This window comes from Athene cunicularia (assembly GCF_003259725.1).
Source record: "Athene cunicularia isolate RWA chromosome 2 unlocalized genomic scaffold, athCun1 chr2_part1, whole genome shotgun sequence".
Lineage (NCBI taxonomy): Eukaryota > Metazoa > Chordata > Aves > Strigiformes > Strigidae > Athene > Athene cunicularia.
Genome location: NW_020799095.1, coordinates 126494160 through 126508687, shown reverse-complemented (window position 1 = coordinate 126508687; position 14528 = coordinate 126494160). Strand labels below are relative to the sequence as shown.

Sequence of the window (14528 nt, the reverse complement as noted above, 5' to 3'; positions counted from 1 at the left end):
CCTTTACCAATTTTGTAAAGGCCAACTGATATCACCAAGATAAGAGCCATAACTTTTGCATATGTGAAAACATCTTGTACACGGGTTCCCCACTTCACATTAACACAATTAATAAATGTTAAGGAACCTGTAGAAAAAAAGAACATGCATGAGAGGAGCAATGATATTTTACATCCATAAAGCACATTTCAAATACATCCTGAATGATCTATTTGTAAATTAAATACCTGATTTAAAAGCAACACAATAATTTTCTGGAGGATACTGTTTTCATGACAGCAGGTAAGACAAAATACATCACGATTTTGAATTTTAAGACTAACTCCTGCTCCTTTTAAATAATCTTTAAATTTTACTAAAGTTAGCAGAGTTGCTCACAGGCAGAAGGTGAGATTTCTTTAAATCTTTTATTTAGGGTAAAGTTTGTCCTGAAGTTCTCCCTGTGAATTTGAGCTCTAGTCTACATGCAGAGTAAGTACAGATTTTGCACCAGAAATTTTGGAAGTGGTTGACAAGATATCGAGTAGAGCCAGGCCAGTACGCCGTTACCCTGTGTCCATAGCTTAGGAGCTGTGCTATTCACACTTTGACCCTGCGATTGAACATTACAGAAGTACTTCCTTCTTTGCATTCAGTTTTGCTGCAGACGTTAAACCCCAATGAGTGGATAAAGCACTGTGATGTGCCCTGCTGCTCAGCTGACGGCAGGTCTGGCCAGGGGCTGAGCCACCTACTCACCTCCTCTTGCTCTAGCGCACACACACACACACACACGGCGTCACAGCAAACTTCTCTCTTGCAACTCCAAAACAGAGGTAGATGAGGAAAGGGCATGCATAGGTACCAGGTATGAAACCCAGGTGCTGGAGAAGACAGCAGGCCAAATGCAGCATGGGATGTCCAGAGCACTCTCAAGCATGGATCACTATGGTCTATTTCTTCTCCAGCAGTCTTGCTGGTCTTTCCTTCTGTTACTTTGACCTGCCTACAATCTACACTTTCATTTTGAAAGGAAGAAAAAGGGGTTTGTAATGCTTCAAATGAACCACTGAGAATCCTTTCTATATAGTAGGGAAATTAGCATCCAACTGCAGATGCTCTCAGAAGTCCTTGCCTTCATTATCGTGAGCAACTCTGCATATTTGACACTGTCCTGTCAGCTGTCAGGGTAATAACAGACCTTACAGAAACGGGACCTGATTTGCTCCCACTATTTCTTATTAATATACCATTGTTGTGCAAAGGGGACAGAATTTTGGTTTTATTCTGGTATTTAAAAAAACATAGAAGGGGTATGAGAAAGCTGTATAAGAAAGAGGCAGCTGCCAGCCACACCTTGGGCATCAGCTCAAGAAATCAGAGCTGCTAGAACACACAGCTGAATCACATGAAAACTACAGCAAGAATAACTAAGAAAATGAAGGCTTAAAGAAACATCACCATTTGAAGACTTTAAGTGTTAGGATTTCATGTGGTACACCTAGAACACCAGGAAAAGAAACTTAGATCTAATAAATAACTGCTTTCCTGTGCGAGTCACAAAGTCTTTTGGAACAGGGTTAGTTGCCTTTTAGGTTGCTGAGTGGTCCTGACGGTCTCAAGTTCTAACACGGATTCTTTTTCAGAAGTGAACTTCCTCTGCACTGCAGTGCCAAGAATCAGGGTGACAAAACATCTCAGAATTGTCAGTTTATCTCAAGTTAAAATTACTTATCCTTTTGGAAGCTTTGTACAATTTAAGCCATTTTTAAAAGATCATGTTATAGCACAGCCTAAAAGGAACACACACTCCATCCTGGCAAATCTACGTTTATAAGGAGAAGAATCTGAGTGCAGTTCATCTACTGGAGGATAGATTGGTAACACTTATTCCTGTGGTCACCTAAGATATACAGTCATGACAAAGTCAACTCTGTGGAGTGTCTGATTACACGACACCATTTTTCCAGAGACAAAACTCTTATTAGACAGAATATTTTTAATTCCATATCCATTTTAAGATTTTTGTTATTTTTTTCTCATTTGCAAGAAATAGGGAAGAGATGAATGGACCAAATGTGGGCTGCAAAATTAGGTCAATGATCCATAGAGATATATGTATCTTTAATCAGCAGTCACAGTTTTCCCCAGCCAAATTGTTGTAATTCTTCTCCCCCCTCTAATAATCCTAGCTACAAACAAAATCCATCTGAATAAAAGATTATTCGTTCCTAAGAACATGTTTTAGAGAGGTAGTAATTATTTTCATAAAGGTGAAGGAATAGAAATTTAAAAAAAAATCCTCTGGGCACCTATAATTATAGTTCTTAACTTCCAGGAATCCACCTTTACTTACAAATACAAGCAGCTGCAATCAGCCTGACTGCATCATACGGCGGCTCACAATGAGGAAAAATTGGTTGAACAATGTAGTTAGCAAACGTGATTGCTATCACTGCCTGGGTTGTTGGTTCGATAATGAGCAAGGAAGACCACAGTCTGATGAAGGCCATGAAGGCACCAAATGCTTCCAGGATATAGGCATAGCTGCCTCCAGATTTAACAATGGATGTTCCCAATTCAGCGTAACACAAAGCTCCAAACAGTGAAAACATTCCACCAAGTGCCCAGATGACTAGAGAGAGTCCATAGGAAGCACTGTACATTAAAACACCTCTGGGGGATACAAATATCCCAGAGCCAATCATGTTCCCTACAATTAAAGAAACTCCATTTAGTAACGTGATTTCTTTTTTCATCTGCATTTTTTCACTTGTGTCTGCCATATTGTCCATTTCAGCTTTTCCACTCTTAGTTTTGGATTTTTTATTACAGCATATTCGCCAGGGGGCTGCCATCCTCAACTATCATTACCTGAAAACAAGAGGAGAGAACATCTTTTGTAACACATGGCATCAGAGACACAGATAAGATAATTAGCATACAAGGCATAAATGGCACAAAGAGCGATTATTTTGCTTTTGCAGTCCAGGAACCACATACTAGTGGATTTTCTTAACTGTCGCTGTTCTGTACCTTATAAATGTGAGGCCACTGTCTTTGGCTATAGATTCTGAATCTTTCATGAACTCTGAGTTCACTTTTACAATTTATCTTGAATTGTAAGTCTATGTTAAGTTATTGGAAGATATCTTAGAAAAAAAGAGACACTGTACCCATGGAAACATGTTCCAATACAGCTGGAATGTCACACACAGCTACACCTCTTCCTAAATTTTGGTCTTATCTCAGGAAGAACTTTACTTCATTATTATTTGTTTCATCAAATCACACCTATCTGAAAATTATCTGCTGAGGAACAAAAGAGAAAAAGATACTCAAGAACTCCACCCTCAGGAGGTTAATATGAGGATAAAAAAAAAAAAAAAAAAAAAAAAAAAGCGCTTTAGCTATTCCTAGAGATGAGATTGCTGCTGCAGCGAATAATGCAGCTTGTTTAGTTATTAACCTCACTTGACTTCTGGGTAGAAGCCACTGGTATGCATTGGAATCAAGTTTTGAACACCCTGTTCCTGGAACGCTTTTGTATAAGGGAGTTTAACAAAACATGACTGTAAAAGCTTCCTGTTACTTCAGTACTCGCAGGGCAAGATCCCAGTAACGCTGGGAGCTGGGAAAAATGATGTAACTGTGAAATTGTGTTGATAAATCAGCCTTGTGCACACATTGCACTCTTCTGGGGCTGAGGTCCTTGGGGATAGGAAAATGTAACAGTTGAGACTGTTAATTTCTTTGGTCCTGCTGACTCATAACGATGCTTACTTAGAACAATGGATATTTTTTGGTGACTGTCTCAAAAGAAATGTATTTCTCCTTCCATTCCCCAGTCCACACACACTCTAAAACACTTCCAAAGAAAAGTCTCAAAATCCTATGAGCTAAAGCCAACTTCTTTAAGTAGAACAAAGCTTCTCCTCATGACACTGGCCAAAACCACTTGATCACAAATTTATTTATGTTGTTAAAATGTGGGTCAATGGCCAGTTTAAAACAAACAACCTGCCCTCCCCAAACTTCCTGAAAGATTTGCTTTCTTTTTTTAAAGTATGTCTGTTTTAGCAGCCTGAATAATTTATAATTCTATGTGTTTTCCAGCTTTTTTGGGTGCAACTCAGTTTCCTAGTTGATCAAATAACTAATGAGACCTGTTAGGTATTAAAGATTAAAAGATGTCAAACTCTCTTTAAAGATTAAAAGCTTTTCTCATCCCAATGGCACTTTCTCTAACTACAGGAAAACTGCGGAAACACTGGAGTGAAGTTGAACATTAATTCTTGCCATAGGTGTTCAAGAGCGACTGCCAAGTCTCCTATCTTTTTTTCCTGACCTCCTCTTCACACTCAGGTGACTGCTCTTACTTCTACCTTTGTCCTTCTAAAAATAAAAAAAACTCACCTTGGTCTAAGGGGGAGGAATTTCAGGCATCCAATACATCAGTCATATATCTACTTTAAAATTCTTGATACACATTTCCAGTTTCCTACTATTAGCACAATTTTTCTAAAGAAGTCACACCCTCCCCCCCCTCACCCCAAAATATGAGCTAATACTTCCAGAACCTCCTGGCTCTGTTTCTGCTTTCCATGGCTATGTGAAATGTGGGCAGAAACCCCCTCCCATGATAGCAGCTGTCTGGAGCCCATCAGGACAGCAACATGCTAGAAATTTGAGCAGAACTCTGTATTAATATTACTTTGGCAGCAGAGCCGGTTTAAAATCACCACGTGCTTTTTATGCCTGATCTGGGAATTATTATTATTTGTTTTAAATGTGGGTCATTCAGAACTCTGTCTCTGAGCCAAAAGGCACAAATGTTTAAGTGGGTACAGCCCAAAGGGAGTGAAAATTTAAAATGCAGCTGTTACTGATATGATGTGAATGTGGAGCTATGCAAGTAGTGATCAAACACAATGGCTATTAGTTTTCCTGAAATGAAGTCTCACTGATAAATGAGATAAAGTTATTTTCCTGGAAAGTAGGATACATAAAGCAATTGGTAGGTTAGTAATAGTATGGGTAACTTGTATAAATGGTATCAAACCTGAACTTCGATGTCTTGTATGGATGACCTGGTAGAGAAAGCAAATTCGAGAATTTAAACTGGCAATGCCACCTGAGTCTAGTAGAACTTTTACAATCTGTAGCTTTCATGAGAGCACAAAGGTAAAGATTAAATAATTTTCTTAGGTAACACAGTGTTTTGCGTATGCTTTTCTTCTCTTGCGCTAACAAAATATTGTTTTAGATCTCTAAAAATGTGTAACGAGAGCCGTGTAGGGAAATATTTCTTTCATAAATAAGTGACTGTGGATGAAACCATTTTGAAAGAAAAACAAGTAGAAGAAACAGTTCAAACTTCTGTACTTTGAGAGATGTCACATTAGCAAAACTTTTAACCAGACCCTGAATTTAGTCCATGAATAGGTAAAGCCTGAAAAATCAAAGGATAAGAGATTCTATTTCCATAACCAAGATGTGTAACTTCACTGTAGTTGTTACCCCATTTCATATCAGCTGAAAATCTGCAAGAAAGTAAAAATTTGAGAACAAAATTTTTTAAACAGCTTCTGCCTGTCCCTCCCCCGCTCCCCCAAGCCAATAGCAATATTCCCACTAGCTTTGACAGTGCACTGATTTCATTCAGTGGGGTTGCAATGTTGAAGCTGTTATTGATTTCTTTATTCAAGATTATGTCTTCCTTAAATAAACAAGGTTTGACTGAGGCACAACTCAAGCTAGTTCTCAGCAAAGTCTTCACACTATTAAGTCAGTCAGCGGAAAATAGGAAATAGTCTCCTGTACAAATCTTCCTGTGTAATAGCAAAAGGAGAATAATTTTTAGTCAAATGGGTAAAGAATTTACTGCTGTTAGAATACAGGCAGTGATGAAAATAATTTGAGGATATGCCCAAGGTCTATTGCCATGGTCTAACCCTCTTCCTCATTTATAACTTTTGCTATTTTGTTCCTACTGAACTTCACCCATATTCTGGCCCTACTGTCATCACTGTCACTTCACCCTCATGCTACCATCATCCCTTTCTGGGACCATCACTGCTGTTTCTGTGTCGAACTGGTGGGCCAAAAAGTTTAAGCTAAAAAGCCTAGTTGTTCAAGCATGACTGTTTTCTGTCTGTGCATCTCTGCAGATCACTTTTTGAGGGTGCACATAATCCAAGTGAGAGCCAGTATAAGCTAAGATCTGAGAGGGCTGACGTGCTGGGGACAACTATCAGAGTTGTAACAAGTTGACTTCTTACAGGGGAGTGGCCATTTTCAGTTGGAAAATCCTGTATTTTAAAAAGTAACGAATCCTTATGGTGAATCCTCTAGCAGAGAGGAAATGAGAGCAGCTTCCTGAGAATGGAAAGATTTAATTTATGCAGTAATGGAAAAAAAGAAGTTTTTTTTTGCATTTTGGCATTCTGCTTTAGCATGGTTGAGAATTTAAAGGCTAACCCTACTGCAATAATAATACTTTATGGTATCAAAGATATAAGTACAGGTATTTTAGTAGCTCTTGTGTATGAAGTCTGAAGAGCAATACATAAAATATTCCTGACATGAAGGAATGTTCCTGCTCTCTTGGTCCCCATAGACTGTGACAAACAGAAAGAACTACTGCTCTCTGGAAATCAGAGATTCAGACAGGCATCAACATGCTGATGTGCCTCAGAGGCTGCAGCACGCTAAATGAAACAGCTGCAAACACTTGCCTGTACCTTGTGTCAGCAAGTGATCTCTACTACAGAACTTCAGAATCCTGTTTTCATGCAGGTCCTGCCCTTCCTTAGAAATCCCCTCAAAAAATGGAGGAAAGTTTTCCTCTCAGAGAAAAAGCAGAATGCCTTCAAAGCACAGACAGGCATAATGGTCCTAAATCCTTTGAAATCTTATGTTTACCTCCCAGCTGTATGCACAAGGAGCAACAGAAAGGAACTTGTAGACCGACACCTGAGAAGTTAAAGAAAATAATAGAGCCATATACAGGTAATTCTTAATAGCTCATTTTTTAGTCAAGCCACTGCCAGAAGGCATACAGAAAAATAAGGGAAGAAGGGACAGCTTGACAGTAGTTGAAAACCTGAGTTGAAACCAAAGACAGTTCTTCCATAAATTAGTGCGGGACTGGTTTGACCGGGCAGGATTTTCTCAGACAATTCCCATCCTCTAGGGATCTAAAGCCTCATGAGTGATTGCCTCCTTGAGGAGGTAATTAACCTTTGCCAAATGATTATGCAAGGCTTGGTCAGGTGTTCTCAAAGTGTGACATTGTCTGAACAGGTACATAGACTTCCAGAGTGACTGAGCTTCCTCTGTTTGTTAGGATAATTTGAAATTCTCTGCTTTTAATTCAAGAAATACTAATAAATAAATCAGAGCATCTCTCTCAGACACCAAATATTGTTTCTTTCAGCAGATTCCCTTGGAAACTGAGGGTATTTAGAAAGTCATCTCCTATCAAAGATGATGGAACATGCTGGACATCAAATTTACTCCTTACTATTATTTCAGATAATTTCATGGCCTTTTCTTTAGGTGATTGCTGTCTATGCCACTTAATTTCTCAATAATGAAAGTCTGCTATGCCATCAATGATCATAGCAAAGTCAAACCGGTCATAAAACTGATAAACCCCCAATATTTTCTAGTTTCAGTTAAAAAAGTAATGACATTAAAGATGACATTTTAAACCATAATCTAGCGTATTTTAATTGTGTTTGTATTAGAAATCAATATATGTGTAGAAAGCCTATTTAAAAGTCATGAGCAGTCTCTTATTTTCTCCAAGGACACTCTGGGTAATTTTCTCCTGCCTGTAGCAGATTAACCAAAAAGAAAAACAACTCACAACTATATACTTTTATATTAATAGCTATTGGAACATGAAATCAGATGAGCTATCAGTTTTCAACGTGACCAAAAATGTGTAGATCAAACTTCAAAACACTGTTGCTGAGCATGAGCATCAATAGGTCCTGAAAGGAGTATTCATGTCAGATTATATTGTTGAACATTTTCCAGTGAGAGAGGAGATCAAGCAAAGAAAACAAGATTATGCATTATGAAGGAAGAGCATAAAATAAAACACTCCTAGCAATAATAATAAAAAACCCAAACAACAACAAATCCACTTTGATCTCCTCTGAAGAAAACATATCCCACTCAATAGGAAATGAGCATATTTCCTTTTGTTTTTTAAATTTTATGTTTAGAAAAATATTCAATGAATTAATGCTTCACATGCTCCAATTGCATTACTATGATCAGAAGATGGTTTTTCCCATGGAAGAAACTTGTTCCACCCCCAGCAGTCTATTCCAACTCCTAAGCAAATCACAGAGGATATTTGAGAAAGAAGCTAGTAGTCAAAATTTATGAAAGGTATTAAAAAGAGAAGGTAGCAGCTTATCAGGGGGTATGTGATATGCTTGCTTCTTTTGGCAGAAGGGCTACTGTAATTGAATAGTGACTCTCTAGCTGCTGCAACAAATAAGCACACATCTGTTTCACCAGGACGCGTAAGTTAACGCTAATATGAATAGCCTATTTTCTCACTCTCAGTTTAGCCTTGCCTTTAGCTGCTGTTTTTATTACCATAGCATGAATACTAAAATCAACGACAGCTTTCAAGAAAGAAGATCCCAGAATCTCCTGGAATGTGGTTTCTCCAAACAACCCCAACTGAGGTCATTTGCAGGCAGAAGCAGGCAGCTTAAATATCAGCTGCTCTCTATTCTTTAGAAAGTTGGGATAGGAATAAGACAAAAGGTTGGAGAAAAAAAAAAATCCTTCATCCATGTGTCACAAACTAAGAACAAAACTTTCCCAGATGTTTATGCAAAACAAATGTGGTCTTATTCTTTCTTGTTAATTTAGAAAGCCCCAGTGACACTTTTTACTAACACTATACACAAAGACATTTATTCTCGTGGCATAACTTGCCAAAACAGAAAGACTGTGTGGGGAGACTAGCAAATAGTGGTATTTAACTGAAAATCATAGGTGTCATTTCATTTCAAACAACCTAAAGTTCATCTGTTAACTTTTTAAAAATATATTTTCTTCTAAATTTAATCTACTCATTGCTAAGTATTTCTCAACTCAGTTATTCTTCTTAACCAGAGAATTATATATCTGTGGCTTTTCTAATAATGTATGACATGATGCATGATACAAAAAGCAGGCTGATCATCTTTTAATTCTTTTTTTTTTAAAAAAGATAAAAAATAAGAGAAGAAATTACTTACCCAATATATTCAGCTTTGTCTTCTGGAACAATATGTTGCCCTGCCTACAAAGTAGTTTTGGAAAGCCAGTATGATATACAGCACAATATCTACTGAAACAAGGAAATATCCAGAAAACAAAGTCTTCTGGCCAGAGCAAAAAGTTAATGAATGCAAGAGCACTAACCTGGAATTTTTGTTTTCCATGAAGGACAAGGCCAATTGTAAGGCAAAATTTGTACTCACGTGTCAAAAGGCATCTGGAAGGAGCTGATCCAGCAGGTCTAGAGTCTTAAGTCACTGGACTGAGTTGAGGCACCAGATAACAAGACTTCATCAGAATGGGCTCCTAATCCACACATAAGTTTCATAAGAAATAACTGAATTCAAACAGATATCCCTCTAAGCAGCCTCAGTAATCCAACTGGAAAACAAGGAGAGTTGCATCATGTTGTAGTTTCCATACTGTAACCCACAGTTACCAAAAGGAATAAAAACAACGCAAAACATTATATCGTAAATCGGTGCTCCTCCTTTTTCTTCCTTTTAAAGTAACATCTTGTAAAAACATGCTTTCTGTGATAGATTGATTCAGGTCTACAGTTAATGTTTACACAGAAACGTCTGTGCTTTTTAAAGACAGTATTCAAAGCAGGTATATGACAAGTATTTTGAATAAGCAGCTCAAAGTTGCTTTATTTGTATCTATGAAGATATTATTTATCCCTGAGAACGCTCTAAAGTCCGCCTGAAAAGATTGCACAACTCCAGCTGCCTGCAAGTCTGTGATTACGTACATTATAATATATCAAGAAACATTTTGGCAACAGAATTGTTTTGCAGGGATGTTGCTCTCTGCTGGAAAAACAGAGAGGCTGAGTGCCACATTCCTTAATCAAGGCCTCTATCATCTTAAAATCTTTTTCTTCTGTCACAGCGGTGTTAAACTATAGCCTAAAAACCAGAATGCATATTTTCAAGAGTGCATGACTACTTTCACTCTGAAATTTGACTTTGAATTTGTCCTGTTTCTGGTTTGGGGCACCAAACTTTTTTTTTTTGATTGTGTGTTATGCTGAGGGATTCTGTCATCAGGCATTTGGCCCCTCTTAGACCTGTAGAACGCCTTTATATTCTTCATATATCCCCCTTACGAGCCAGCTTCAGCCCTTTGTTTTAATTCTGCAGAGGCTGCATGTTGGAAGATGAAACAAAACGTTTTTTTCATTAATGCGTCCCATATTACTATTGGTCTGACCCTGATGGTTAAGTCTACTTGACATTTCCCACAAATTTACAGTATCAGCACATAAATCAGCATTAAGCAATCATAAAGCATGCAGTGTGATGAAAAACATTTGTTTCTTGAAGATTTCTTCTGTGAACACAAAATCTACTTCCTTTGCAAAGGAAGATCACGCTTATTTGTATTTTAAGTAAGTAGGATTGATAATGTGAAGAAGTAAATATGTATAACATGTTTTTCTCATTCATTTTTACAGTCTTGCAGAATTTGACCAGCACTTGTGCAGTGAGGATTCTCCTGTGACAACTTACTGCTCATAGCAATTCTTCTGTGTGTTATAGCTACACATACACACATTTGCATATGGAACAGCTAAGTGACATCCATTTGTCTGAATAATCCTGTGATATTTGTTTGTTTCTTACCTACACTTCCATAACTGGTCAGGAAGGCTTTTCATACTCTGCACTGGAAACAAAAGTACTTCAATTATTTCCAGAGACTCTTCATTCATACCATTGCCCAGATGCAGCAATCAGTTCAGCTGCACCTCTGCCAAGTCTTCTGCTTCCTCTCATTCCTTATCTCTGCCCCCTGCTTCAGTGCTCAGCCAGCACAGGCTCCTACAACCCTCGTCTACCACAGATGCACTTGCAATTAGCCATGATTGAAAAAACACTGCCAAACACCCTCTGCCATTAGCTGCAAGAGTCTGGATGACAAAGACCCCATTTGTGTCATCTTGGTAAAATCAGATCTTTACATACTTTTCCACGAAGCTGATGCAGGACAGAGCATAGCACACATACCACATCAAGGAACCTCTACTAACCATGTTAACTCAAGGTATGGGACCAGAACATGAGGATCAGACACTGCTAAGTGACTGAGGATCAGTCACTACAAATTGACTAGGTCCTCAGATGGCATATGAAATCTAATGGCAAGAAGTGCAAAGTAATATGTATAGTTCTATGTTCCTATTTTTCTCCATATACATGTAAAAAGATGTTTTTATGTATAAATTTTAAAAAGTTCTCAGTGAGCTGTTACAACTCAGAGAAACGCTTTTATTGTCAGTGCTCAGAAATATCAGTGACATTCCTCCCTGGAGTAAAAAACCTGAAAAATCTATTAGGAATTGCTGTGAAGAAGTAAGGAATGCACAAAATACTGTTGAGTATTGGAAGGTGTGGGAGGGGAAACCGACCATCTTTTCAGTCTTCCTGAGAGCTTGCAACCCTTTCTCTCACAGAGCAGGGTCACACCTGCCACATCCACACATCTGGCACGACTTTAGCAGACACCCCAGACTAAGGCTTCCTGACAGAGAAGTTGTGCGTGAACGGCACGACTGTGCCTTGCTGACTCCGGACTTGCTGCCACAGTCAAAAATCAGTGCTGAGTGTTCCAGCTGCACAGAAACTCTCTTCCTCTTTCATAGTACTGGAGTTAAACAACAGAAGCAGCAGGAAACTTTGACATACTACTTCGTATGGCTGTCACCACCACGAACCCTACACACCCTCTGAGGATCAGGCACACAGCCTCCACCCTCCCTTCCCCATGCCCACCCCAAAGCTTCCTCCTTACCCCTTCCTCTGTATCTCTCAAGTCCTGAGTGTGACTGTCCCCTCCTCCATTTCACTCTTGAGGAAATCTGTGCATGCCTAACAAGTTGGAGAGGGCAGGTTTATGGATTCTACTCCCTCATGAAGAGAGGCTCAGGATCTAAGGAAAGAAGAGGGAGATAAGACTAAGTTCTATTGAGTGGCTTCAGGGTTTCCTTGAAGGGCTGAGCTTTGGCTAGAACAACACTCATAGCCTTACAGATACACGTGTATTCAGGACGGAAGGTAGAAAACTACTTTACCTGCAGCTGTGCCACCTCTGGATGATGACGCATGAAAAGGGGTAGCCCACAGTGATTGCAGCAGCAGGACAGCACCATTCCTGAATGTGACTCTGTAGGCCAGCTTTATCATTATAATTAACTGACCCCAAGCTAGTTCCCTACTGACAGGAAAGAGCCAGCAGGGAGACTTCAGAAAGCAGCAGGATGTCCTTTTCCCTCAGCCACTGTTCTACCAAGTGGTCCTCATCTTTTATGTCCAGCATTTCCTCTCCACTATGAAGAGGCTGGATGATGGGCAACCACCTCACTTGCCTTGGCAGCAGCTGGAATCGCTTTGGGATCTGTCACATTCGTGTCCCACAGTGCTTCCACCCATCCACATGGCTTCTGTGGGGAACAGTAGCTAATTAGGTGCTGGCAGAAAAGCTGCAGCAAGCACCCTGGCAGGCTGCAGAACACGTCAGAGGTAAGTGAGTGCAAAGGGGCAGCAGCAGCACCCAGAAGGATCAACAGCACAAATCACCAATTCATATTAGTCTATCAGCCTGCACAGGTATCATCAGGTACTGTGCACAGCACACAGGACTGGGAAGCATGGCATCTGTCCTGTGGTTAAGTTCTGTTTGCTCTAAGGCAGAAGTTTCTTTCAATGACCTGGGAAACAGGAAGAAAGTGCAGGGCCTCAGACATGAGACATCAGATACCACCTGGCAGGACAAGGCTTTACACATAGCAGGACTGCTTTTACCTTCTTACACATAATTTAAAACAATAAATGACAAAAGTTTGGAGCTCATGCAGACTCCACTATAAGAACAACATATCAGCTTGTAAAAAAGTATCCCTAAAGAAGCCTCTGTTCTTCTAGTTACTAAAACCCCAATTTAGGAAAGCTCTTAATACACGATGAATTCTGGACACACAACTAAAAGTGCTATTTTGCTACCTTGCATGACAGAAATATTTTTTAGGCAGCAAAATTTAACAGGTGTCGCTTAAATGTGACATGCAGTGAAACACACAGTTCTGTACCAAACTTCCACAATCAAGGCTGGCAGCTTTCCTCAAAGCCTGTTCCTGCCACGCATCTTCAGGTCTGCTCTACAAAAAGCACCATTGTCCTGGTTTCGGCTGTCCAGTTTGAATTTTACAGCCTTCAGAAAGGAGCAGGATAAAAATCCAAATTCCCAGTTTATGCTGAAAATTTACTTCAAAAATATTTTTAAAAACTCATTTTCTATCCAATAAATTATACTTTGCATTCTGTGATTCAGTTCATAAAATAAGACAGATATTGAAAAAATAAGCTGTTGGCAACTAACAATACCTACAATAGCTCTTGAATCATTGAAATGGGGCAGATCTCACAGCTCCATAGGTTTCCAAACGGCCATCACTTAGGATTTCTTATTTATCTGCTGCTTTTTATATGGTAGTTTATGTAGATTTCAGATTTCTTGTACATGAAGTTCAGATTTTCACATATTTTAGGTAGCGTTAATTTGTAATTATTAGTGCTTGTAAAAATAATTTGCCTGTGCTGTGTTCTGACAAACTAAATCCAGCATTTTTTTTTAATAGTTTTGAAGCCACCTAGGTAAAATCACTACAGCTTTCTGAAACGAGCTGAAAAAAGTACCACATACCTTTTCCTCTCAGGTGGCCCCATTTGTACCTCAATGTGTTAGCACCATCCTTCAGACAAAAAAGGGCAGCAGAGATGTTGTCCAGTGAAGGTTAAGCCAGGTCATGGGAGGAGAGACCCATGCACATCACTTCCAGACTGACATTGGCAGTGCATGCTTGATCTCTGTACAGATCTAAACTACTGCTCATCATGTAAATACTAAAAATAAAATTGAATTTAAAGTTTGATCCAACAACATGAGATGAGAAATATTTATAGCAGATAGCAAAGGTAAGGGAAGCATTAACTGAGGAAATATAAAAGAGGCATTAACTGAGGGTTCCCTTGTATAAACAATATGTGGATCTCATCATACAATGATTTCAAGAGGAATTTAAGTGAGTGTAACCAAATCATGTAAAAAGGCTATAGTTGCACCTTTTCTAATGTATCAGTTCTTAGCAGAACAAAGATGATCAACACAATGTCCTCCTTGCCCTTGGGCTCCTCTTTGGACTGACATTCTTCTTATGCAGTGGTCAGAAGTGCTTTCCCTGGCAACAAAGTGGG

At 39.0% G+C, this 14528-nt stretch overlaps 1 protein-coding gene across 5 annotated transcripts in view; it reads right to left on the bottom strand.

The window, feature by feature from the left end:
* LOC113476681 (Y+L amino acid transporter 2-like) overlaps positions 1-14120 on the bottom strand; it is a 28504-nt gene extending 14384 nt beyond the window's left edge. Inside the window, exons 1-5 of one of the 5 annotated variants that reach the window (XM_026842546.1) lie at positions 13978-14120; positions 12070-12207; positions 9477-9654; positions 2336-2853; positions 2-127 (exon numbers count right to left, since the gene is read on the bottom strand). In XM_026842546.1, coding sequence (XP_026698347.1) covers positions 2-127; positions 2336-2837 — 628 coding nt within the window. In that variant the 5' untranslated portion in view covers positions 2838-2853; positions 9477-9654; positions 12070-12207; positions 13978-14120. Of the gene's footprint in view, position 1; positions 128-2335; positions 2854-9417; positions 9988-12069; positions 13398-13977 lie in introns of those variants that run through there. The other 4 variants (XM_026842545.1, XM_026842547.1, XM_026842549.1 and 1 more) reach the window with 4 other exon arrangements.
* Between the last annotated feature and the right edge of the window lie 408 nt (positions 14121-14528).